Here is a 26896-nt window from a genome sequence, read left to right on the forward strand (position 1 = left end):
GCAGCGCATGCACAGAGGGCCTGAGAACGTGTGTGCATGTGCGTCAATCTTCCGAAAGCTTCAGCGCGGGTTTTTGAAAATGGAAGGAGGAGAGGTTTCGTCGGGCATTTTATCTCAATTATTTAGTCATTTTGGACATTTGCTTCATTTTTATTAGACAGAGGAAATTGTTCCAAGGTAAGTTGCTCTGAAAATATTTACATTGTCTGGGGCACCGCATGTGCTCCAGTCCCTGTTGTTAAGTTGGTCTGAAAACATTTCAAGGGAGGGAAGGAGGGGGGAAGGGAGGGAAGGGAGGGGGGAAGGGAGAGGAAGGGAGGGGGGGAAAGGAGGGAAGGGAGGGGGGAAGGGAGGGGGGAAGGGAGGAGGGAAAGGAGGAGGGAATGGAGGGGGAAGGGAGGGAAGAAAGGAGGGAAGGGAGGGGGGAAAGGAGGAGGGAAGGAGGAAGGAAGGGAGGGAGGAAGGGAGGGAGGGACGGGGGGGGGGAAGGGAGGAAGAGAGGGGGGAGCAGCGGAGCGGAAGGGGAGTGCCTTTTTCTGTGCATGCGCCATAAACACAAGGACTGGCTGATGAGATGGAGCCAATTAATTTGCCCAACAATTGCCCGGAAGCACCTTCGGATGGAGGTGGCCATGCGCTGGACATCAGTCGCGTGCCACAATCCATGGATCCTGAGCGTTTCACCCCCTGGCCTAATGATCTGATGGACCATACATACGCCTGCCTGTTCAAAGCTCCACTTCCCCCACCTGCGGTACCCTCTCCTTGCTGTTCAGTTACACAGTCACCTGTTCCTGCACCCATCCAAGCAGTGCACATGGACACACAGCCACCTGTTCCTGCACCCATCCAAGCAGTGCACGTGGACACACAGCCACATGTTTCCCCATCTGCCCTTGAAACAACCATGCAGAGCCTTGTGAGACTCCGCAATTGCCAGCTGCTGCCTGTCAAGCAGAGAAGGCGTCCAAAGGGGTCAAGCACTTGGGGAACATTCAGCAAGAAGAGACTGAGCACTAAAAGAAACAAGCATGCCGTGTCCAGTGGTAGCACAAATGTGAATGCTCTTGCTGCGTACACAACTGGTGAGGTGGAAGTGCAGCCACACCATTCTCCATCCTCAGTGTTGCTTTAAGGCAAAGGTAGATAAGAGTGAAAGAAATGGAAGATGATGCTGATAGTAGTAGGCAGGATTAAATGGGAATGGATGGGAAGACGCACGAGTAGCATAACCACTAGCAGGGAACAGCTGGGCTAAATGGTCTGCTTTATGTTCATAGTCCAAAAGAAATGTGCTTCTTTTTCCAGCACCCTCACATCATTCATGTTTTCCCTGAGAGCAGCATTGAACCAGATAGGGGCAGTTACATCATCCTGACCCCTACAGCTGAGGTGGGTACTAAGTGATTCATTGGCCTATACTGCAGAGCATAAAGCATGCGCAACAGTAATTTCATTGGAGGGAGGGAAGCTCTGACACTGATGTTCTTTCATTATTTTCTTTCATGTAAAACGTGCCCTTGAGAAAACAATCCTTGACACTTAAGGACGGCATTCCAGCAAAGGAGGCAGTGCAGGAGATGACGCAAGGATGTGATGGTTCCTGCATCTGAGGTGGGTAATAAGTGCTTCATTGGCGACGTTATCAATTGGTGCCTTCACTGCAGAACTTAAAAAGGTGTGCACAACAGTAATTTCAGTGGATGGAGGGAGGAAAGCTCTGACTCTGATTTGCTTTTCTTCTTTTCATGTAAAACATGCCGTCGAGAAAACAATGCTTGAGACTTATGGTCAGCATTCAAGCAACGAAGGCAACTGGATCATGCTGCGGAGCTCATCACGATGTGGAAAGGAACATTGCATTTATGAATGAATTGGGAATGCACATTGGGATGCGCTTGGGGAACATTCACCAAGAATAGACTGAGCTCAGACTCTTGTGACTTTGCCTTCTTCACATGGACAATACAGTAGTGGAATAGAGAGCCAAGCGTTCATTCACCACAAGGCTCTCCAGGAACAATCTCTTTAGCTGTGCATAGCAGAGACTCGGCCTGTCTGTTTAACGGGAATGCTGGAAACACAGTACTCATGTATCCATGCACAGCAGTTCCTCGGATACTTAATGAACTTAATAAAACTTTTCAATAATTAAACCCAGAATTGTTGAGGTTTTGTTTTGCTTGCTATTTCCCCGACTTTGCAACTGCACTTCAGAGAGGGAGAGGGGAGACGGAGCATGCAAAATGCAGGGACCAGACAGTTGCAATGCCTGAAGTACTGTGGAGAAGTAGAGAAAGCAACTGGGTAGGGGAGAAAGCAACTGGATTGGGCATCCGCAGCTGGAGGGAATGGCTGAATGGAGAGGGCCGGAAGCGAGAGGCCGTAGAGAGCCACGGGGAGCGAGCGTGCGAAGACCTTGTTGTCGCCGGGTGCAGGGACTGGCCGGTAAGTCTTTTGCTGTTGTGTTTATGGCGCATGCACAGAAAAAGGCACTCCTCTTCCGTTCCGCTGCTCCCCACCCCCCACTCTCTCCCCCTCCCCCTGCTCCCCCATTTCCCCCAGCTCTCCCCCTCCCCCCTTCTTTACTCCTCCCTCCTTCCCCCTCCCTCTCCTTCTTTCTCCCCCCTCCCTCTCCCGCCCCACTCCCTCTCCCTCTTTCTCCCCCCCTCCCTCTCCCTCTTTCTCCCCCCCTCCCTCTCTCTCTCTCTCCCCCCCTCCCTCTCTCTCCCCCCTCCCTCTCTCTCCCCCCCCTTCCCTCTGCCTCCCCCCTCCTTCCCTCTCCCCCCTCCCCCCTCTCCCTCTCTCTCCCCTCTCCCTCTCTCTCCCCCCCTCCCTTTCTCTCCCCCCGTCTCCCCCACCTCCCTCTCTCTCCCCCCCTCTCCCCCACCTCCCTCTCTCTCCCCCCCTCTCCCCCACCTCCCTCTCTCTCCCCCCCCCTCCCTCTCTCCCCCCCCTCCCACTCTCTCCCCCCCCTCCCTTTCTCTCCCCCCCCTCTCCCTCTTTCTCTCCCCCCCCTCCCTCTTTCTCTCCCCCCCCCTCCCTCTTTCTCTCCCCCCGGCACCGCTACCGCTGGTCTCCCCGCGCTGCTCTCCCCGGCCCGCTCCACTCTCTCACTCCGGCCATTGTATTCTGCCATGTGTTTGTTAGGTTTCATCTCTGTGATTCTTTGAGCAGCGCCATCTTAAGTCCTGGTAGCTGCTACAGTCGCAGGCTGTGACGTTTTCGTGGCACATGCTGTATTTGCGCATGTGCCAAAACAGCGCCACCTACCGATCACGTTGTCAACAATTGCGGTCTTTTATATAACTCTGAAAACTGGACCTTGTAATAAAGTCACATACATTGGAATACACTAAAGGGACAATTCTATAGCTTTGCACTACCACAAGGGAGTCTTACCTCCCAGGAGTGCATATTATGAAATTGCAAATAAAGTTCTCATGATTATCGATGGAAACCTTGGGGAATATGCCCGTGATTCCCAAAATGATGTCCCAGTAGGTGAAGTCCCTCGCAGGGATAATACACTCTTAACATTTTCTATTAAGACCAGATGGAGTACACAACCGGAGTTAGGCAGTTAAAAAAGGCAGTACATAAATTGAACATTGCTGTGAAATAATGGGCAGTTGGATGAGCTACAGTCGGGGGAATTTTACCAGCCTTGGGTGGGGGGTTTGGAGGCAGGGGAGTGAGCAAAATCGGAGAAAAATGTATTGTGCCGCTGCCCTGATGTGTTCCCATTTCATCCGGCTTTTCCCTGAGGTGGCTTTAGCAGCAAAACACAGTAAGTGGTGAAACTACAGTCCAGAATTTTTTGACCAGGGCGGCATGCCCCGTTAGATAGTTCCCTTGTTCGTCAACCCGAAAAAGATTTGTGCCGTAAATTACTGGAAGTGCGAGATGGTAACAGCTTGGTAAGGTCAATGGAGGGTCTGGGACCTTGGTAAACGAAGGGACCAAAAGTATTTCTCAACTGATGAAATTTAAGAATTGAGAAAGAAACAGAGAAGAAGGAAATGGGGGAATTTGAGTCAAATTAGATACAAAAAACCAACCAGGGAAACAAAGATTGGATTGAGATGGAGACAAAATGTAAAAGAAAGAAAAAAAATTCAAAATTTGAATTTTAAAATCTTCGAGAACAATTTACCACCTGCAGGAATGAGACTCCAGAGTTTCAACTGTGTCCTTTCTGGCCTGGAGAGGTGGAGCGGCACTATAAAAACATAAATCTCATCATTAAAAATATTACGCTGTTAAGTACCAGCCCTAACATTCTGCAGTGTGTTTAATTGATAATTAATGTGCAAATGCAGCAATTTCTCGAATCTCACAGGGAGGTTGATGATGAGCTGCCGTTTTTGCAGGCTAATGGTGGAGTGGTGCAAATCATCCAGCAGTTTGTGGCGATTTGCACCTACGGCATATCTCTTCCTCACTACAAGTTACTAGACGATTCACATAATAGGCGCGTGCACAGTAAACTCTCCATTATTTTGCCAGCAAATTCTGCCCCAATGATTTTAACAGCATGTACAATGAAGCACGAGGTTGAGGCAGCAAATGGTAATGACAGTGAGTATAGTTAACAATAATGGTAGAAGCTTGAAGAAAATCCAGGTTTGCATTTGTCCGGCTGCTTTCTGTCAGCATCATTTAAAACCTCCTTTGGTTGGCAATGTAATAGGGTTGGCATTACTGCCATGGAAACATCACTTTCATTTACAATAAATAGGATTTTGTTGATAGTTATTAGTAAGCTGGTGGGTTTCTAGGACATTATTCTGAAGAAGAGATTTGGAAGATAGTCAAAGAGAGAGAATCTTTGGTGCCATACAACATGCCAAACCAAATCTTACATTTCACCACTGAAGGTACAAGAAGAGTAAGATCATATATGGGTTTATATGATGCAGAGTTAAGAATTGGTTACTCAGAGTTAATCTGTAAAAATGCAGAAAGTTACTAGAGTAACACAATCAGCAAACTAAGTATTTATAATTTAATATCTGTTCCAAATTTGTTCTAAATTGGTTAAGCATCTAAATGAACTAAGCAACAGGGAGAAAGAGTAGCTTGAAGGTCAGTAACTGTAAAAAAGCAAAATACTGTGGATGCTGGAAATCTGAAATAAAAACAGAAAATGCTGGAAATACTCAGCAGGTTGGGGCAGCGTCTGTAGAGAGAAACAGAATTAACCTTTCAGGTCGATGACCTTTCATCAGAACGAGGAAAAGTTAGAAATGTAATAGGTTTTAAGTAAGTCACATGGGGGAGGATGGAAAAAGAACAAAAGGGAAAGTCTGTGATTGGGCGGAAGAAGGGAAAAATTAAACTGTGAAAGAGTTGCTGAGGCAGAGCCACAGGGAGTAGTAATGGGACAAGTAAAGAAACAAAAGATATGTCCAGAGGAAGTGTCAATGGCAGAATAATGAACAGCTGCCTTCCAAAGGCAAAACGAGAGAAAAACAAGATTAAGGCCGAAACATGCAAAGAAAAGGAATCAAAATGGAGGCAGAGATTACAGTCTGAAATTGTTGAACTCATCGTTGAGTCCATAAGACTGTAAAGTGCCTAAGTGAAAGATAAGGTGCTGTTCCTTGAGCTTGCATTGAGCTTCATTGGAACACTGCAGTAGACCAAGGACTAGAACAGTCATTGTATTATAATGTAAAATATTTTTTCTCAGTGAAACCTTTTCTTCCTGTTGGCTGAATGCATTATTCAAGTGGTAAATCACCATAATATTGTCAGAGTGTTATGATTTTCCTGTCACAAAAGGCGGAGCTACACAAAACAAATATGAAATTCTACAGTTAAATGCCAGTTCATGAGTGCATGTATTCTTTAAAATGAACTGAGCCTGTCATGCCCTCATGGTTCAATGACCATGTGAAATGTTCAACCTTCGATTTTGAGTTTCGTTAACATCGTTAGAGTCCCTCAAGTGTCTTACTGTCTTGTAACACAAACAAAATGTATTTATTCGCTTTGGAAAACAAAAGACTTTCTCAAAGCAATGCTTTGAGTGGTGTTTGGTAAGTTTTTAAATGACATAATTCAGCGTTAACCTTTTGGCGTGGTTTAGCTTAGCAATCTCAGACAGCAACTATTTGGACCTAAAGGTGAAGGGAGGTGTATGGGGAGTAATTTTTGTTTAGCGTATTTGCCTTTTTATACAAAAAATATATAACTTTAGTTGGAAATTCTTAAACTTGAAAAACAAATTCCAGTTTTATCACTGCCACACAGTCTCCATTGCAAACAAAGGATGGTGGGTGGAGGAAGAGGAAACTTCATTCCGGCTTCAGAGCCATTCTGGAGTCACCTGATCTCAGTATGTTGGCTGGGTGATTTGCATTCACAGACTGCAGCACTATTTCCTGAGATTGGCTGTGCCCACCACAGTTTGCAATGGAGACACACAGTGAACTTCTCGTTACTGCTATCACATTGATTGGCCTGGGATTGGTCTACTTAAATAGACTCACTGTAATAAAATTGGCAGTTGTAAAAAGTAGAAGAAATTTCCGATAGATATAATTTTATATTCTGTATAAAGGCGGAATGCCAAAAGGTATTTCTCCCTCTTTAAACAACTGTTGACAAAACCTAGAGCTACAAATGGTTACTACAATTAGCTACTATGTGACCCACTGAACACTCAAAGTGCTTTGCAACGTCAAACTGCAAAATGTATTTTTCTAGAAGTTTTCGATGATGAATATCACAAATCAGTATTAAAGAGTGTTGAACCATGGAGCTATATTTTCCAAATAGTTTCTCCCCCATTTTGAACATATGCTTTATCCCCCTCCTCATTCCAAATCTGGGCAGTCAGGTAACCTGCTTGCAAGCCGCGCAAGTCAGCTACTAGACAGGAAGGAAGAGTTCATTAGTCCATTCACCACCCAATCCCCCTCACCAGTCCCCAGGAAAGCATTGGTTCCCCTGCTTTGACAGTGTGGTTCAGAATTGGAATGGTCAATTGTGAGCAGGAAGCTATGTCCCACCACTTGACCACATGGCATGCTACCACATCAACTTGCCATATCATTCTTCTCCGATGATTCTTTATTTCACACTATTCTCAGAATTAAACAGGAGAAAATTCAATAAGCTCATATTTCCTTTGCATAATGATCCTTTTTAAAAAAAAATAGTACCTGGCCTCAATAAAGGCTCACATGTGATAAACAAACTGCATAAGATATACGGCATAGAAACAGGCCATTCGGCTCAACCAGTCCATGCCTGCCTTTATATTTCACTCGAGCCTCCTCTCATCTTTCCTCATCTAAACCTATCATCGTAACCCTCTATTCCCTTCTCCACCATATGCTTGTCTAGCTTCCCCATAAATGCATCTATACTATTCGCATCAACCACTCCCTATGGTAGCGAGTTCCACATTCTTATCATTCTTTGGGTAAAGAGGTTTCTTCTGAATTCCCTATTGGATTTCATGGTGATTATCTTAAATTAATGGCCTCTAGTTATGCTCTTCCCCACAAATGGAAACATTCTCTCTCTAACCACTCTATCAAAACCTTTCATAATTTTAAAGACCTCTCTTAGGTCACACCTCAGCCTTCTTTCTGCAAGAGAAAAGAGACCCAGACTGTTCATCCTTTCCTGATATTGTTACAGTCAAGTGAGGAGGGGCTGAAGGGTTTCCCTCTTTTCCCTCTCCTTATTTGACCACAACAGGTTTAATTCTTTCCTAAAGTGGATGTACTGGCCAATTCAGTAGGTGTTTGATTACTTACTTGCGATGACCATAACAAGAACCAATCATACAGGTTTTCTTGAGTTCAACAAAGAAAAGGTTAACTTTATTGTACCTTACCGAACTAATAAAAATAATAAACTACGTGCCAACTTTCACTCACTCACACATACTAGAGGTTTACACACACACAAATAGGTTAGAGTGGTTGAGTTAGAGTCCATTGAAAAAAGGGTTATACAGTCTGTGGTGTTTGATGATTCAGCTGGTTTCTAGCTGAATTCGGTGGTCCTGAGGCTTTTAGTTTGAAGAGGTAGGTGAATGGTTCAATGGGTCTCTTGGAGACAGCAATGTGGATGATTTCCTCTAACGGGGTTTCTGATTACAGCTGCAGTATGCAAAGGTGGTCATTCAACAGACAGGATTTGAAGCTTTCAAGCTGGAATGGAGAGAGAGAGTCCTCCACTTGGGTCTGCACGTGTCAGAGTCCAGAAGCTTCTCCTTGCTGCTGCAGAGAAACACAAGCTTAAAACCACAAATGGGGAGGGGCTTGTCACATGACAGGCAGCCAGTGATTCAAACATGATAGCAGTGAAAGAACAGGTAGTTCCCTTAAACTTCCTGAGTTGTGGTTCTTGCTGGGATAAGCAGCCATTTCCTCTCCATCTCACAGGCCTTGCAATGTTGGATACAGTCTTGCAAATTAGATAGCCATCCTAAACTGCCAGCGAAGTCATCCCTTCATCTGTTCTCTTTAATTTCTTCAAAAAATATAAATTCGGATCTCCAGTCAGTGGATTAAAGGAAATTATCATTCAACAAAGCAAGTTAGTGTGACAAAATGTAGACCTACGCATTTCTGGTATCATCCTTGTAAATATTCTCTGCACCCTCTCCAGTGTCTATATATCCTTTTTATAATATGGCGACCATAACTGCATGCAGTACTCTAAGTGTGATCTAATCAAGGTTTGATACAGATTTAGCATAACTTTCCTACTTTTTAATTCTGCCCCTCTAGAAATAAAGCCTAGTACCCGGTTTGCTTTTTTAATGCCCTTGCTTATCTGTGGCGCAACTTTTAGTCATTGGTGTATATACCCCGAGATTCCTTTGTTCCTCTGCCTCACCTAGACTCACACCTTTGAAGTAATAAGGGATCTCCCTATTTTTCCTACCAAAATGTACTACCACACGTTTATCGGTGTTGAACTTCATTTGCCAATTATTTGCCCATTCTGCAAGTTTATTAATGTCCTCCTGTAATTTGTTGCAGTCCTCCTCAGTATTGACAGTCCCTCCAATTTGATGTCATTTAAAAATTGTGTTTTTGATTCCAAAGTCCAAATTATTAATGTAAATTGTGAATAGCAGTGGTCCCAGCACTTTGTGGAACACCACTTCCCCCCTTCTGCCACTCTGAATAACTACCCTTTACTCCTGTTCTCTGCTTTCTGTCTTGAAGCCAGTTAACAATCCATTCTGCCACTTGTCTCCTGACTCTACATTCTCTGACCTTATTCATTAGCCTATTATGGAGTACTTTATCGAAGGTCTTTTGAAAATCCAGATAAATTACATCTACTGCATTATCACTATCCACTCTCCTTGTTACCTCCTCAAAAAATTCAATAAGGCTGGTCAAGCAAGATTTTGCATTTGACTTCCACGGTGATTAGTCATTATTATATTTTTCTTTTCCAGATGTCCTTCCATTCTCTCCTTCAGTAGGGATTCCATTATTTTTCCTAACACCAATGTTAAGCTGACTGGTCTCTAATTGCCTGTGCATTTTCTATCCCCCTTCTTAAATATAGGAATTACTTTAGCTACCTGCCAGTTCTCTGGCACTACACCATTTTCCAACAAATTATTAAATATGTGTAGTAATGCTTCTGCTATCTCCTCCCTACATTCTTTTAAAATGTGTGGAAGCAATCCATCCGGACCAGGGACTTTTTTGAGTTTAATTACTTTATTCAACACTTCCCCTTTTTTATTTTAAATGCACTTATCTCATGAGACATCTTATCATTCAATGTCATGTCTACCTGTTCCATCTCCCTGGTAAATACCAAAGCAAAATAATTATTTAATATTTCTGCCATCTCTCTATTGTTACCTGTGGTAATATCCTATCGATGCCTTGATGATCCTATTCACATCCAGCCTTCTTTTTTTTATTCATGTGCCTGTATAATATTTTACTATTTTGTTTTATGTTCCTTGATAATTTAATTTCATAGTTCCTCTTTGCCTTCATAATTGTATTTTTTACTTCTCTTCTAATCTCTTTATATTCTCTCTAATCATACACTCCTCTGCTGACTATGTACTTAATGTATGCCTCTTTCCTAATCCTCAATTGCTCCCTTATGTTGTTCTTCATCCATGGAGTCTCAGTGTTTAGTTTGTTCTTTCCTTTTAGTGGAATATATTTTTCTGCACTCTGCTGAACACCATTTTAAATGTTTCCCATTGTTGTTTGCCAATGTTGTTGCCCATTTAATTTTCCCAAGTTCTATTCTCAGTCCCACAAAATCAGCTTTTCTACAATCTATTAACTTAGTTTTCATAGTCATAGAGAGATACAGCACTGAAACAGGCCCTTCGGCCCACCGGGTCTGTGCCGACCATCAACCACCCATTTATACTAATCCTACATTAATCCCATATTCCCTATCTTCCCTCAATTCTCCTACCACCTACCTATACTACAGGCAATTTACAATGGCCAATTTACCTATCAACCTGCAAGTCTTTGGCTGTGGGAGGAAACCGGAGCACCTGGTGGAAACCCACATGGTCACAGGGAGAACTTGCAAACTCCGCACAGGTAGTACCCAGAACCGAACCTGGGTCACTGGAGCTGTGAGGCTGCAGTGCTAACCACTGCGCCGCCCTGTTTTGTCATCCTTATGTCCTTCTCTATTATCATCGTAAAGCATATTAAATTATGGTCATCACATTGGAGAGTGTAAACTACAGCTAATAAATCACCATTTATATAACCCACGTGACTCACTCATGCTTGTGGCATTTCAATTATTTATTTAACATAATAGACACTATGAACCATAATGTATATAAAGTTGGGCGAGCCCTGGGAAGTCCAAGTCAGACTATTGCCAAAGTTTTCCATCTGTCTGGGAATAACAACAAAGAAAAGCCAACACTGCAATTCCAGTATTGATTTCTTGCCTTTAGATTAATTATTGCGACTTGAAATATTGTGGACTTGTGGCCTGTACTACTGATAGCTAGTGGCAGAAAACGTACTACCTAATTTATTTGTAAAACCAGCAAAACACCAGTTGTGTTGTAGGCAGTGAGTCAGATATTACACTGCTGCAAAGGGGAGGGGCTGTCTTGATTGGTTTTTGGAAAATAAATATTTTCGTTGCCCACCACAGGTATATAAATTAAAAACATATTTTCTTCCATACTATATTTCTGTAAATAAATGTAAGTAAGCTCTTCCATACTATATTTCTGTAAATAAATGTAAGTAAGCTCTTCACTGTCCATCTGCTTCAGATGTGTGTTTTTATACTGCAAACCAAAGATATATAGGTCGGGAAATTTTATGGGGGTTTTCCCGATCTATGCCAGAACCCCCAGAAAGGTGGGGCAAATGTCTTTTCTCTTGGTGTTGCATCAATCTACCACCCAGGTTATGGTGGGTGATAAGAAGGACTGCTACGAAATTTCAGGACAATAATACTTCAAAAAAAATTAAACTAATATGTATCTTTCCTTCTTTTCAAATATTTGCACTATGTTACCAAACAAATGTAAATAAATGCTTACATTCAGGCCTTTTATTTAGAGCTTCCTTCCAATCTTGATTAATGGTACAGTCCTTTAACAGCTTGCTGCATTATACTTAGAACCCAGAAACAAAATTGTTCCCATCAACAATCAACAGCATTGCAGTTTCTGTAAAACATTTAGAATCTATTACAAAATATAAACACCTGCTTCGAGCCTTCCTCAAACACTGGGGTTTCCTTCAGCTCTTTCTGTATTCAACTGTTTGTGGTACAACAGTTAGTAAGATACCTTAGAAAAAGTTAACTTGTTCTGTTATTTTACATAAAAAATAATCTGGATACTCTTAAGAATAGTTTCTGTTTACAGTAATTTTTCATTCGTGGCGCAGGGATTAACAAGCAGTAAGTCCTCCTCGTATGATCAGTGAATGACCAATCTTGATGTCAGTATTAAATATTTTCAGAAGCTTCAGGCTTCAATGCATGTTTAGGATCTGTAGCCTGTTAGTTTGACTCTTCAATTAGCAGTAAAGAGTTTGTTAACTTGCACAATCTCAAGGTTCAGGCAACTCATGTATAGAAACAGATGTCCAAAAGAAAACATCAGGGGTGATTTTAAACCTACCTGCATGGTGATTTACCAACCACCCAGATCTCGCCATCTTAAATTTCAACTTGCTCTTCTGACCAGGTGGCATGGGCACCCGCCTGGCACTGGCAAGGCCCTTCTTTGAATCTGCGGATCAGGATCCAAAGATGTCACTGGATTCCGACTGCACTTCTAACTATGGCCTGAGTGGGAAAGCTGTTGGAATTTTCCCACCAGATAAAGACAATGGGAAGAGGATCCTGGAACCAGGAAATGCAGGACTTACCTTCAAAAAATTGAGCACATATTCATTCCTCTTTAGTTGAAAAAAAATTAATGAGCTGGATTTTACCAAACCCCACCCATCACCCCCCTCCCCACCCCCAGGGATGGTCTGGGAGGCGCGGGGCCCGAAAAATGGTGAGGGAAGGCGGCGGGTGGAGTGCCTGTCTTCTTCCCGCTGCCATGGCATTTTACCAGCAGCAGGGATGGTGGAGGCCGGCCCTCCTGCCCAGAGGCCAACTGAGCCACTTAAGTGGCCAATTAAGGGCATCCTACTGGCGCCATTGGCATTTTACCAGCGGCGGAAAGCCCTCCAATGCATGGGGAGACCACCTGGTGAACACTGGTGGCCTCCCTGCAGGCTCGGGCATGGATGGGGGGGTTGGGCTTGCCCTCCTAATTGGGCAATGTGTTGGCCATAGAGGAGTCCTCCTGCCACAATGGCCACCCCTGCGGTAACAATTCGCCCCGCCCTCACCAAATCCCAATCCCCCACTCACCGGGGCCGACCTGACTGGCTCCTTCGACCCCAGACCCCACTTACCGGTAGTGAGGGCGGCCTGTTCCCACAACGTCCTCTCTGCTGGTGCAGTCACAGCAGTGGCCACCGCTCCTGGTGGTGGTGCTGAGCCTGAAGAGCTGCTGGCAGCTCTTGGGGGCAGACTCCCATCTTTTAAAGGGACTAATTAGTTGCAGGACAACCAGAAAATGTGGTCAGAGGTCCCACATACAGCTGAGGCTGCGCTGTCCCCCGGCTTTTGGACCCATCATCGGGGTCACCACCTGCTCTGACAAAATTCCTGCCAATGTCCATGTTCACCATGAATTCCACAATGTTGCAAAATGTACCAAATAACCATTAGTCCCCTCTCGGAAATAACATTCGTGCCGTCAGCATTTGCATCCCCCTTCAGGCTTTCGTGCAGGTACTTTTTTCCCCATCCAAAATGTATTTTTATATTTGTTTCATGGGATGTGGGCATCATAGGCAAAGCCAGCATTTGTTGCCCTAATTGCCCTCGAGAAGGTGGTGGTGAGCTGCCTTCTTGAACCGCTGCAGTCCCTCTGGTGCAGGGACACCCACAGTGCTATTAGGGAGTGAGTCCCAGGACTTTGATCCAGCGACAATGAAGGAACGGCAATATATTTCCAAGTCAGGATGGTGTGTGGCTTGAAGGGGAACTTGCAGATGGTGGTGCTTCCACGCATCTGTCCTTTGAGGTGGAAGAGGTTGGTGGTTTGGAAGCTGCTGTTGAAGGAGGCGTGGTGAGTTGCTGCAGTGCATCTTGCAGATGGTACACACTGCTGCCACTGTGCGTCGGTGTCGGTGGTGGTGGTGGCAGTGAATGTTTAAGGTGGTGGATGGTATGTCAATCAAGCAGGCTGCTTTGTCCTGGATGGTGTTAAACTTCCTGAGTATTGATGGAGCTGCACTCATCCAGGCAAGTGGAGAGTATTCCATCACACTCCTGACTTGTGCCTTGTAGATGGTGCACAGGCTTTGGGGAGTCAGGAGGTGGGTTACTCTGGCCTACTCTTGTAGCCACAGTATTTATATGGCTTCTCCAGTTCAGTTTCTGGTCAATGGTAACCCCCAGGATGTTGATGGTGGGGGATTCAGCGATGATAATGCCATTGAATGTCAAGGGGAGATGGTTAGATTCTCTCTTGTTAGAGATCGTCATTGCCTGGCACTTGCGTGGTACGAATGAATGAAGGAATGTTGGGTAGACCTACAAATTAAGCTACAAGCCCTTTGTCCCACTTCATTTTCAGTGTAAATACTTGTTATTTTACATGGTTTATAATTGAGAGTTGTTCTTAAGTGTCAGTTTTTCAAGGACTGCACCAATTTTTCAAAGCAGTTTTTAGGTCAGTAAATACAAAACTTTTTCGTATACTGGCAACTTAATCAAACTCTAATAATTTCTGTCAACTCAGTACTTGGCTAGCTGTTATACAACCAACTAAACACCTATTTCAATGTTAGTTGGTCTGAAAGAGGCACTGTAGTCCCTTCTGCACCCCTCTCACACATTTGTTAGGGCTTTGATGCTAAATTAAGGCAGGAATGCAGGCAGGGACTGAGGCAGACACCAGATGGTCTGGAACTCTGCAGCATAAGGCCCGGATGATTTGAACTCACGGGCTTCATCTGCGTATGTCCCATCAGTCACCTGCTGAAACCTGGTGGGAAGAGGCAGGAGGCCACTGAGTGGGAGCGCGAAGTTAGGCGGTGGGATGCCACTGCCAAGGACTCACCGGAAGGGACCCCAGCACTCAGGTAGATGGTGAGGGGGTTCATGAGGGACTTGTGGTTAGGGGAGGGGGAGGGAAGCAGAGCGTAAGAGGCCCAAACACTGCTGCTCCTCCTGACACCAGTAGGAAACTAAAAGAAATCACACACTTCTTTTGGGCCTCTTCTAGCCTTCGCTCCTCTTGTACCAGATTGGCCCAGCAGGCAAGCCACAACGATACCTCGTGGACAACTTTGCATATTTAACAAAGGATGCCATTGCCTTGATGGGATGGCTGAGACTGACAGGAGGGGGTGAATTTGTTGTCTAGGTCTCCATGTAACAGCACTAATGTTCTCTAGCACAGAGCTGTCTTTTCATCTTTTTCTCTTTAACACAGTCCACAGTTTCAGTGCAGGCACAGGAAAACACAGACAAGACTGAGTTTAAAAAAAAAAATGAAGTTGCTTTTTCAGGGTTCTTCTGTGAATAACAATGTTGAAATCACTGCCAATTAACAGACTCATTCAGGAAGGATTTCACAGCCTGCACTCTGTGTTTCCTTCACTGAAATCTCTTCAGTGCTGACCCCTACAACTAAGGAGTTCCTTTAGAAGAACAGAAACTGTTAAATGGGAATGGCAGTATGAAATGGGGAGAAAGCTGAAAAATAAAAAAGTACTGACCTTTACAGTGATGTATAATAACACTGTGTGCACAGCAGCATGCAAAGGGTTAAATGCTCCCAATTCCCTTCCCCAGAACTGTTCACTGACCCTGGAAACTGCAGTAGCGGTCAGTGTTGGAGGGCATGGGTGGGAATTTCGGGCTCTATTTCATCAATTGAAATTAAAGGAATCAAGAGACTGGCAGATTTTACATTTGGTTCAGGTCAAACTTTGGTATTGAATGAGATACCAGTTCCAACTCAGCCATGGAAACAACTACACTAGACAGAAACTCTATTGAAAACTTGGGAAAATAACTTTCAATTTCATTTAGCTCATTAAAAAAAAAAAATTCCCCCCTCACCCACCCCTGAAATCTCATTACTGCTTCTCCTCATTCTGAATCAGCACCAGGTTGCTTGCGTAATTCAGCTGAAACTTCTAGAGCAGAGAGCTAAAAAGAATGCTACATTTTCCTCTGCCCTGTAGAGCACTACTGCTTCAAAGGAAAATCTACTACCCTAAATGGTATTAAGCAGCTCAAATTCATAGAAAAAGCTTTTTAAGTGCACTTTAGAGATCTTTGCCGATTTGATTTATCTCTTCCTGAGCACTGTAGCTTGAAAAAAAAGATTCTCAAGAAAGATTGCAGAATATACAGGATATTGATTTGTCAATACAAATGACATTACTTTTTATACTCATTAAAATAACACATTTTTATTGAAGGATTCTTACTTCATGTTGGTCAGTTTTCTCCTCTCCCCTTCTCAGCTGAAATTATCAACTCATTACTTGAGACATAGATCTATGGACATTGGTCACCTTCCAATGCTTCAATCACAGAATCCTTATTGATGCGCAAGCCTCAACAACGAATGTTCACAGGTCTTCCTGCCCCGGACTTAATTTCGGCGGTGGTGGGGTCCTTTCCCCGCCACCATCCCACCCGATTACATGCTCTCCCCGCCTCCAAACCTGCTGCGGGGGAGAGCGTAAAATTCCTCCCATAGGTAGAAGGATGGAATATAACAAGATTCACAACAGAGATGAGATACAAAAAGGAAGCAGAGAGACAGATTAGTAAAAACAAATGCAAAAAGGGTCAAAACAAATGCAAACAAAAAACAAAGAAAGGGATCTTGAAAGTAAAGAATGCAAATATGTGCGAATCAATCCTGAACCAGCACAACCCAGCTTTCAGAAAGCTCCAAGTTTCCTACATTATTTGGGGATAATGTTGCCTGCACATGCCTGAGCAAACCTCTGGAAATTATGTGCTAGGTAAATCAAATTAATTTTTTAGGGGTTAATTAGATTATTTTGTGCCTCAGCAAGTGTCGCTAGTATCGCCCAGCCATAAAAAAAACAGGCTTTACATTCCTGGTGCAGAGTTGGCACAAGGTTGAACAAAGGTGCACCCAGCCCATCTGACCACAAAATTACTCCTTCTTTGTAATTTTGACTACTCTCCAGCTTTTGCATTAAGCATTTCTTGTTTTAGAAAATGTTCACTCTTAATATGGCATGAATACACCATGGTGGCCAAGTGGCTCGTTTTATCAAGGATGCTCTGAATATGATCTGTCTAAAAGGATAGATGGCATTGAGTTTGAACAAGACAAATGTCTCCCAATGGAATTCTTCTTTTAAAAATAATTTCTACTTAATATTACTTAGTAATTGTTTTCCTTTGTCACAGTATTGTGGTTTTTAACTCCTACTCTCCTTCTCTTATAGAAGCAGAAACAACATAAACAAATTTGTTCCCACACTTGTGGGTGTGAGAACAATTACAGATGTCTTAACATCAACCTACAACAACCACTGAAAACCACCAATGACTACCAAAGGAACTGACAAGACATTTATGCTGTCACTGGTAAACTTAAATTGATTTCAATTTAATTTAAAAGAAACATGCAGCTTAACTGAATTTCTGAAGACGCATGTACTATACTGAATTATTTCTGATCTCAGTGCACACAGGCCAGAAGCAAGGACAATGTCCACATTCGATGCTGCACACAGATGCTTTGGTAATTCAGGATAAGCTGTACAGCCACTGCCACTGGGCACAGTTTGGTGTTATAAAACAGCTTGTTTAATTCTAAATTCTTTCTGCATTCAGCCTCTCTGCTAGTTTCCACTGCACATCAATCTGAATTGGTTTTCCTGTGCAAACTAGAAACAAATCAAATTTTATTCTGGAGTGGTCTGTTGCATGATGAGCTCATCTGAATCAGATGTACATCCATTTTATGCTGGTCTAATATAAACCCACTCAAGAGCATGCTCATAATAAATTAATCTGAACCAGACACCACTCTTGGTGTATTGCAAATACAGCCAATTAAGATCGATTGGAAACAGTTTACTGCTCCAGTGTGTGCTGAGCCTATAATGGAAGTATCTATGAACACCATTATAAAAAACAGAAAATATCTGTGTCACTTCCTGACAGCTCCAGGCTTATTTATACACTTCTCCATTTATTACAATTCAGCAGGAATTACTCAAAGAGGTTTCAACTATGAATTCACCATATTTACGAAGGCCCTATGGAAAGATGACAAAATAACAAGGTCTGAAGAGTAAGAGGGAGAGATACTATCTGATCAATCCATTCTGCTCTAAATGGCCTTGATGCCTAAGTGACTGAAGAACCATCCAAAAAGCTTTTCTTATCTTTTTAAAACCATAACGAGCACTCTGCAAGCATAAACTGCTAACAGAAAGTACCAGTTATTTGTAGATTCCACTAAATGGCACCATTTCCATAGACTGACAAAATGCATTCTGTGTATTACAGAGTGATTCCTTTCTCTCTTCAAAATGAAGAAAATGCTTCGTCATGGTCCCTGAAATAGTAGATCATGCTTCCCCCTCTTATCTCTCCAAAATAAATTATTATCTAATTATAGATAGATATGAATTCTATTCACATTAAGTGTATTTCACTGATGTCCTGAGGTAAAACTGCTGCTGTCAAAGAAGTAATTTCTTGTGTGAAGAGGGAGGACTGTTTCAGAAAAGACAGGGAAAATCAGGTACACTGCTGCAGAGCTCTGAATCTTCCAAAAAAGGACAAGCCTCAGAGGCACATCATCCCAGTATATATTTATCATGAATGGATACTGAGAAAATAACAGGTTTAACTCACTCGATCCAACAACAATATTAACTCGGAAGAAAAGACATCTGTAAATCCTCTATAAATTTGGCCGACACTGCAATTTATCAATGTAAATGTGTCAATGTCGGCAACAATTACCAAAGCTGACATCCAAAGCAAAATACTGCGGATGCTGCATGTCTGAAATAAAAACAGAAAATGCAAGAAATACCCAGCAGGTCAGACAGCATCGGTGGAGAGTGAAATGGAGTTAACGTTTCAGGTCAATGACCTTTCATCCGAACTTTTTACTGGTTGTTTCTTCTGCTGATATGTCAACATTTATTGTAATTTGAATTCAGCGATAACAAGAACAAGCTAAAAGTTAAAAGGAACATATGTTCAAAATATTGAGCAATAATGAGCTATAATTAAATTTTGCATTTAAAAAAAAATAATGATCGCAATATATAATTAGAATTCAAAAGTGGCAAAGAAAGCCTGTAATGCTGCATTACACACTCACAAAATGCGAGTTCTGCAGAATTACTGAGAGGTTGATTCTTGATATTAACCTGGCTGTTTAAGGAAGATGCTCATAGACTGAGGGAAGGGAAATCTGATGATGGTCTAGTCCTGACTGCCATTCCTGTGCACTAAAGCAGCATTAGCAAAAGAGCAGGTTTCCTTGATCATGTGACAACCCATGCCACAAGGAATTAAATGAGCTTGGAAGTAAACAGGTGCAAGTAATTTAGCATAAATAAAAACAGAAAATGCTGGATATAATCAGCAGGTCAGGCAGCATCTGTGGAGAGAAACAGAGTTAACAGGTTGAATTTTCCCAGCCCTTTGGAGACAGGCTGGGAGGTGGGAGGGCTGGTAATATGGCGGGGGACGGCGTTGCAAGGGAAGCCCAACATCTTCCCACTGCCAAAGGCATATTACCAGCAGTGGGAACCTCAGCGGCATGGCCACCCACCGGGCGGCCAACTGAGCCAATTAAGGGCCCAATTCAGGGCCACCTTATGCCCCTGCTGGCATTTTTCCTGTGTTGGGAGGTCCTGCTACCACATGGGGAGACCACCTGGCTTCCCAGTGGGTTTCCGGTGGGGTCTCCTTAATGACCGCTCCATGGCCCATGAAGGGGTCCCCCAGTGGCAACAGCTGTCCCTGCCGCTAAGGTGCCACCACTGTAATATTACCACACCCCCTGATTGCCAGGGCTTACCTGCCTGGCCCCAGCTTGGGGAAAAAAATCTTTCCTAGTCTTTGAAGGCACTTCGGCATTGAGGCTCCTCTCCTTCCTGCTGCACCATCAGCAGTGGTCACCGCTAGCGAGGGTGCTGTTGAGCTGCCAGCCCTCTGATTCGTCCGGCAGCTCTGGGAGGCAGGCTGCCATCCTCTATTAGATGGCAGTCCCGGCGGCAGCCTGCTAATTGGCTGCTGCCAGCAAAATCCCACCCCCAGGTCCTGCCACTCACTGACACGGACTGGTTCGTGACTTTTGTCTCTCCACAGATGTGGCCTGACCTGCTGAGTATTTTTCAGCATTTTCTGTTTTTATTTCAGATTTCCAGCATCCGCAGTATTTTGCTTTTGTAGAAGTATTTTAGGTTTTGGTTGCAAAATCTTCTTGTGATTTCCTATTTATTTCCAATTTTTGTTAGCTCAGAATTAACAAAAGTTAAAGATTACACCTTGAAGGTACTGTTGGCACCCCCAGTGAGGAGCATGGATCAATCAATGTTGTAGCCCTATATCTGACTCTCACTCCCTGTGAGTGCAGTTCCTTACTGGGTGCATAGGATCACAAAATTACTCCTGTTTTGATCTCTGTTCAAAATCAGGAAAAGAGCAATGAAAGATACTGGTTTTGGACTGCAAGTTAGCTGTCAGTGGCTGAAAGGAAATTTAACCCCAGAGTAATTGTTTGGAATAGTCAAACTGTGGATTGGCAGCAGAAGCTATTTAAATGCAAAATGGTTAAGGTAGAGGTTAAATACTGACTAGGGCAGGGATTAGTTTTCGATTGCTGCAGCAAAAGGCTGGCATAATGGCCAAAGGGCTTCCTTCTGTGCTGTAAAAATTTGGTTCTAGGAGTAAAGGGTTTGCATCAAAAGCTGGGGTTATGTGGATAAAGGATACACACCCAAAATATCACAGTCCATTTTCTTTACAGATTCGACTGACCTGCTTTGTATTTCCAACATTTTCTGATTTTATTAAAGGTAGGTGCATGGGTCGAAGTTGAACTGCCAAAAAACAATAGATTAAATGTTGTTATACCAATAGTATCCATCTAACTTTGGATGGACAGTTGCCCAACAGTTCAAATAAATTAAATGCTCATTTCAAATAGGTTTATGCTACTGTGAAATCCATTTATTATCACATAATCTCAAAATCTCATTTGTATTTTATTATATTATTAAAACATAAGCGGATCAAATCTATTAATTTGGCACATGGAAATACTGAAATCAAATATATGGTCTAGTAAAAATTGCTATTACTATAGGATGTGCAAGACATATAAATATTGAAAGAAAAGAGCAAAATCAATTTTGTGCCCAACATAGTACCGGTTTAATGAAATATATATCACTGCAACAGCCATAAAGCAGACATACGTCAGTTGAGGGGGCAGATCAGGGAACCAAAAGAATCTTTATCCATACCAAATCCCACTGTAAAAAGACCTGGTCAATGGCTTTCCAGAGGTACAAGCCCAAGGTCAACTCCTCACTACAGGATTCTCAGACAGCTTCCAATGACTGGTGAAAGATAATTAAATTTGTTTCTGGCACCAACTTTAACACAACAATCCCTCCTTTTAAGATGGACAAATCAATTGCCACACCTTTGCTGATAAGGCAGAGTTGTTGAACACATACTGTGGTAGATTTTGACTTTGTGCAATATTGTAAAATGGGTGCTAGTGAATCTGACTTCAATGGAAATAAAAATCAGAAGACATGTAAAATGAGCTGCCAATTCACTATTGTCCATTTTACACTATCACGCAAAGTCAAAATCTACCTCACTATTTACTGTGGAGTCATCCGAAATCCAAGGTCAGCTATCAATGTTTCTTTTGAATTAGAGCAACCCAGTCAGCTAAATCAAGCACTATTATAAGACTCTCCATACTGCACCATGGTACATGTAGACAAGAAATGAATGAATCCTAGTCAAATAGAAGAGGAAAAGAGTTTGGATGTGATTTTTAACCATTCACGGAAAGTATCTAGCAAGTGTTCAGGTGTTATCTATATGTCTAGTTGTCTATTGGGATGAATCTCAAGGACATTTGAAGTGAAAACAAACTAATCTTATCCAGACCATTGGTCAGGCCACATTGGAATAATGTGTAAAAATTTGGGAATCCAAATTTAAAAATGACACATTGGAGAGGATTCAGAGAGGAGTAATATGGATAATTCTGGGACTGAATTATGAGAAAGGCTCACACAAGTTCTTTCATTAGGCAATAAAAAGATTGGTGATGATCTGGAGTTTTAAAATACTGGGAGGAATGCATTGTGTAGATACAAGTAGGCGGTTTAATTTGGCCTATTAGGATAGATTATGGGGAGAAAATATAAAATGAACCAACCTCAAGCTGGAATTAGTACTTTTACCCATATAGTAGTGTATATTTGGAATGGCCTCCCAGCTAAATCAGCTAATGCTACACGAACGAACACTTTTTTAAGTTAATCAAATATAAGACCTAAAAAATTGTGCCCATCCAGAGGACATAAATGTCAGATTCTGATAACTGCAGTCTAGTATTCTGCTACCAATCATGTTGAAGCACTTGGAAAGAACAGTGGATGAAAACTGGAGGAGAACAGCTCCATCATGACCATCTATCACTTGGTCATCAATTTGGTTTCAGAGAATGGGCCGAACCTCAGGCTGCATCTGTTATATGCACTCTGGAGTCAGGTGAATCTGATTGACGCTGATGATTGTAGAAAAAGTGGAGAGAGACACTGGAAAGGTGAAGAGGGGCATGAGATAATCATATTTAAAGGAACAGATATCCTGAGGGCTATGCTGCATTGGAAGCCTATCCAACCCTCTGATAGTGGAGAAAGAAAATTATTTTTCACAAATTCCCATAATCTACTTTTGTAGCTAAACTGCAGAGATCAGCTCACATCTTATAAAAGACAAGTAAAACTTGATATGGCCATATTTTTCAGACAGAGTGAAATTGTAATTTAAAATAACAAATTTAGTTACGTTTATTCCCTTATTTCATCAAAAAGAAATACAAAGGTATTTTAAAAATCTGAAATGTAAAGTCTTGAAATATTAATCAACTGATACATGACTGGTAACATGAAGGAAATTTTTTTCACCTACCTGGAAAGTTGTATAAAAAATCTTTGCCTCCCCAGTGTTACAATTATTCAGCATTCTAGATAGAATTATTTTTCTTAGCATCTCCCTGGTGGGTTAGTGGGTAAATGCACTGTGCTGTGTGGTTAGAAGCCATACAGATCTTAGTTCTGGTTGCCAGTCTGCAACAAGGTGGCTGATCTCAGTATTTGAGGTACTCAAATTAGCTTTAGCACTCTGGGCCAGGGAAGAAAAAAAATTAGCCCAAGTTTATTCCCTTGATTGCTGTACTGTGTGACCCTGTGAAGAAAAGTACATGTGCAAACATCTGGTGAGAAACAGATCAGGTGGTGATGGCCTTACAGTAGAATGGTCTGTGGGGGCATCACCACCTAATCTACTTCTCAGCCGGTGTTCACACTTGCGGTATGATTCGAAGGTGTCACAAGTAATGGTTCTTCATGGATGAGTAGACGCAGATGATTACTGCTGTCACCCTTGGAATCATACAACAGGACATTAGATCAGCAAATTAGGACCCCTGAGGGAGAAGCTATGAATCCCGGGGCTAAATTTTGGAGTGGTTTTGAGGTTCTTGGAAGTAGCAGGAAGCCACTCCACCTGTTCTATATTTGGACAGGTGTGCCTACATGAAAGGCTAATGATGGAGATATGTCATCCACTATAACTCCCATCATTAATACCTCAGCAACACTAGGAATCAGGAAAAATGAGTTGAAATTTAAAGCGCCACACAGGAGTTTCAAAATTTTTACATAAAATTCTATTTTTCCTTTCAGCTGTGCTACAGAAATTGCTGCAGACATTTCCTTCCTTTCTCACCCAAGGTGGGCATCCCAGTAGCAGGGGAACTACCCCGTGAAAATTGGCACCAACGTGTTAATGAGCCTGACATCGGTATTCACCAAGGAGAGGGACATGACGGATGTTGAGGTTAGGGATAGATGTTTGATTACTCTAGGTCAAGTCGGCATAAGGAGGGAGGAAGTGTTGGGTATTCTAAAAGGCATTAAGGTGGACAAGTCCCCAGGTCCGGATGGGATCTATCCCAGGTTACTGTGGGAAGCGAGAGAGGAAATAGCTGGGGCCTTAACAGATATCTTTGCAGCATCCTTAAACACGGGTGAGGTCCCGGAGGACTGGAGAATTGCTAATGTTGTCCCCTTGTTTAAGAAGGGTAGCAGGGATAATCCAGGTAATTATAGACCGGTGAGCCTGACGTCAGTGGTAGGGAAGCTGCTGGAGAAGATACTGAGGGATAGGATCTATTCCCATTTGGAAGAAAATGGGCTTATCAGTGATAGGCAACATGGTTTTGTGCAGGGAAGGTCATGTCTTACCAACTTAATAGAATTCTTTGAGGAAGTGACAAAGTTGATTGATGAGGGAAGGGCTGTAGATGTCATATACATGGACTTCAGTAAGGCGTTTGATAAGGTTCCCCATGATAGGTTGATGGAGAAAGTGAAGTCGCATGGGGTCCAGGGTGTACTAGCTAGATGGATAAAGAACTGGCTGGGCAACAGGAGACAGAGAGTAGCAGTGGAAGGGAGTTTCTCAAAATGGAGACGTGTGACCAGTGGTGTTCCACAGGGATCCGTGCTGGGACCACTGTTGTTTGTGATATACATAAATGATTTGGAGGAAAGTATAGGTGGTCTGATTAGCAAGTTTGCAGACGACACTAAGATTGGTGGAGTAGCAGATAGTGAAGGGGACTGTCAGAGAATACAGCAGAATATAGATAGATTGGAGAGTTGGGCAGAGAAATGGCAGATGGAGTTCAATCCGGGCAAATGCGAGGTGATGCATTTTGGAAGATCCAATTCAAGAGTGGACTATACAATAAATGGAAAGGTCCTGGGGAAAATTGATGTACAGAGAGATTTGGGTATTCAGGTCCATTGTTCCCTGAAGGTGGCAACGCAGGTCAATAGAGTGGTCAAGAAGGCATACGGCATGCTTTCCTTCATCGGACGGGGTATTGAGTACAAAAGTTGGCAGGTCATGTTACAGTTGTATAAGACTTTGGTTCGGCCACATTTGGAATACTGCGTGCAGTTCTGGTCGCCACATTACCAAAAGGATGTAGATGCTTTGGAGAGGGTGCAGAGGAGGTTCACCAGGATGTTGCCTGGTATGGAGGGCGCTAGCTATGAAGAGAGGTTGAGTAGATTAGGATTATTTTCATTAGAAAGACAGAGGTTGAGGGGGGACCTGATTGAGGTGTACAAAATCATGAGAGGTATAGACAGGGTGGATAGCAAGAAGCTTTTCCCCAGAGTGGGGGATTCAATTACTAGGGGTCACGAGTTCAAAGTGAGAGGGGAAAAGTTTAGGGGGGATATACGTGGAAAGTTCTTTACGCAGAGGGTTGTGGGTGCCTGGAACGCGTTGCCAGCGGAGGTGGTAGACGCGGGCATGATAGCGTCTTTTAAAATGTATCTAGACAGATACATGAATGGGCAGGAAGCAAAGAGATACAGACCCTTAGAAAATAGGCGACAGGTTTAGATAGAGGATCTGGATCGGCGCAGGCTTGGAGGGCCGAAGGGCCTGTTCCTGTGCTGTAATTTTCTTTGTTCTTTGTTCTGACCCCCAGAAGATCTGCCAGAGTCAGGACAGAGAGAGATAGGTGGGCACACAGTGATCAGCAAATGTCTCCTGCCCAAGTTTGGAACGATTTCTGAACTAATGGTCTGATGTGTACCAGAAGGAATAACAGGTAGGTAATTCAACACTGCTGAATATTGAAAGCACTGGGTAAAGCAAAGGATAGCTATCCAAGTTAAAATCCTTGGAGCTATCTGACATGGTCAACAATGGGAATAGACAGATTCTATGAAACTAATAAAACCATGCTCTCTCTCTCTCTCTGAAGTTCCCACCTGCCTCATAATTGACTAGTTAGCAACATCAGCGCTCCATGGATTTAATGGTCAGTGACAGAGTGGATATGACACTGGCTAAGAGAGTGGTCAATCGTTGTTTCAGGCTGGAGGGAGGTATAGAGTGGTGTCTCCATCCCCGCTGACTGAAATTCATATTAGGACCACTGCTCTTTTTGATAAATGGGGGAGTGGGACTCGGTCAGTTGCTCTTGCTGAGAGCTGGCACAGACATAAGGCTCTGAATGGCCTCCTTCTGTGCTGTAACCATTCTATAATTCTATGAACACCAGTTATTTGAAAATGAGACTGAGCAGTTGCACAATACAAGAATATTGAAAACATTAAGTGTCATTTTGTTCTCATTCTTTTTCAAACTCCTACTGACACACTCAGGACTAAAACTAAGGGACAGTTCTGTCAGTGCAGGTCCCTTTAAGAGTTTGGGACAATTCTGGCAGTGTAGGGTCTCTATAAGAGACCTCTTCCCCCAGGCTTTCGCTCCCCATTTTCTGGTTGCAATTAGCTCAGACACCCCCCCACCAGCCCTCCCTCTATACTTACCTTTACAGGGACTGTTCCTACAGCTCCCTCGAGGCAATCTGCAGATGTGATCTGCAGACATACCAGTTTCTCGCTTCTTCCCACTTGCCTCTACATCACTTCCACTGGTTTCGGTGGGAGCCAGTGAGGGGGAATTTAAATGAGACCCAGAACTCAAAATTGCCAGAGACTCACGCTCCGGGGGGACAAATGGATTCCTCATCCCTGCAACCAAACCCCCAATTACTTCTCAAGTTCAAAATCGAAGTTGGTTTTTCATTTCTTGTTACATAGTAATAAACACAATATACAATTAGCCAAGAGAAACCACTTATTTGATATATTTTTCCTATTCAAATAATTAGACTTGATGGATTTGAATTATTCAGGATAATTCTTTAGCATGAAGATTTGTTTTCATCTGAGTTGTCTCATATCCATCAATAATCAACAGTTATAAAATAAATGGAGTTTGGGGTCAGCATATTGAACTATCCTTCATTCAGTTCAGTCATTTGCATGGAGACATTTGAATAGTTTATCTTATTTTAATTCCCTTTTAATAATACAAACCCATATATCAGTCTAACTTAAAGCTGGCCTGCAGCTACATGTAAATTACCCATTATTGCTTTACTGTTCTGTTTCAGTGTGTATTGATTAAAAATGATCCTGGACGTGTGAAAGGAGAC

General features: G+C 42.9%; 1 protein-coding gene across 20 annotated transcripts in view; it reads right to left on the minus strand.

Annotated features, from left to right (window-relative positions):
• fars2 (phenylalanyl-tRNA synthetase 2, mitochondrial) overlaps window positions 1-26896 on the minus strand; it is a 480761-nt gene that overhangs the window by 99010 nt on the left and 354855 nt on the right. For 2 of the 20 annotated variants that reach the window (XM_068054460.1, XM_068054464.1), the window contains one exon: window positions 20593-20654. The exons of the other annotated variants lie outside the window; for them this stretch is intronic. In XM_068054460.1, the coding sequence (XP_067910561.1) occupies window positions 20593-20654 (62 nt within the window). The remainder of the gene's footprint in view (window positions 1-20592; window positions 20655-26896) is intronic. 20 annotated transcript variants of the gene reach the window in all.

The sequence above is a fragment of the Heterodontus francisci genome, chromosome 2, assembly GCF_036365525.1.
Source record: "Heterodontus francisci isolate sHetFra1 chromosome 2, sHetFra1.hap1, whole genome shotgun sequence".
NCBI classification, from domain to species: domain Eukaryota; kingdom Metazoa; phylum Chordata; class Chondrichthyes; order Heterodontiformes; family Heterodontidae; genus Heterodontus; species Heterodontus francisci.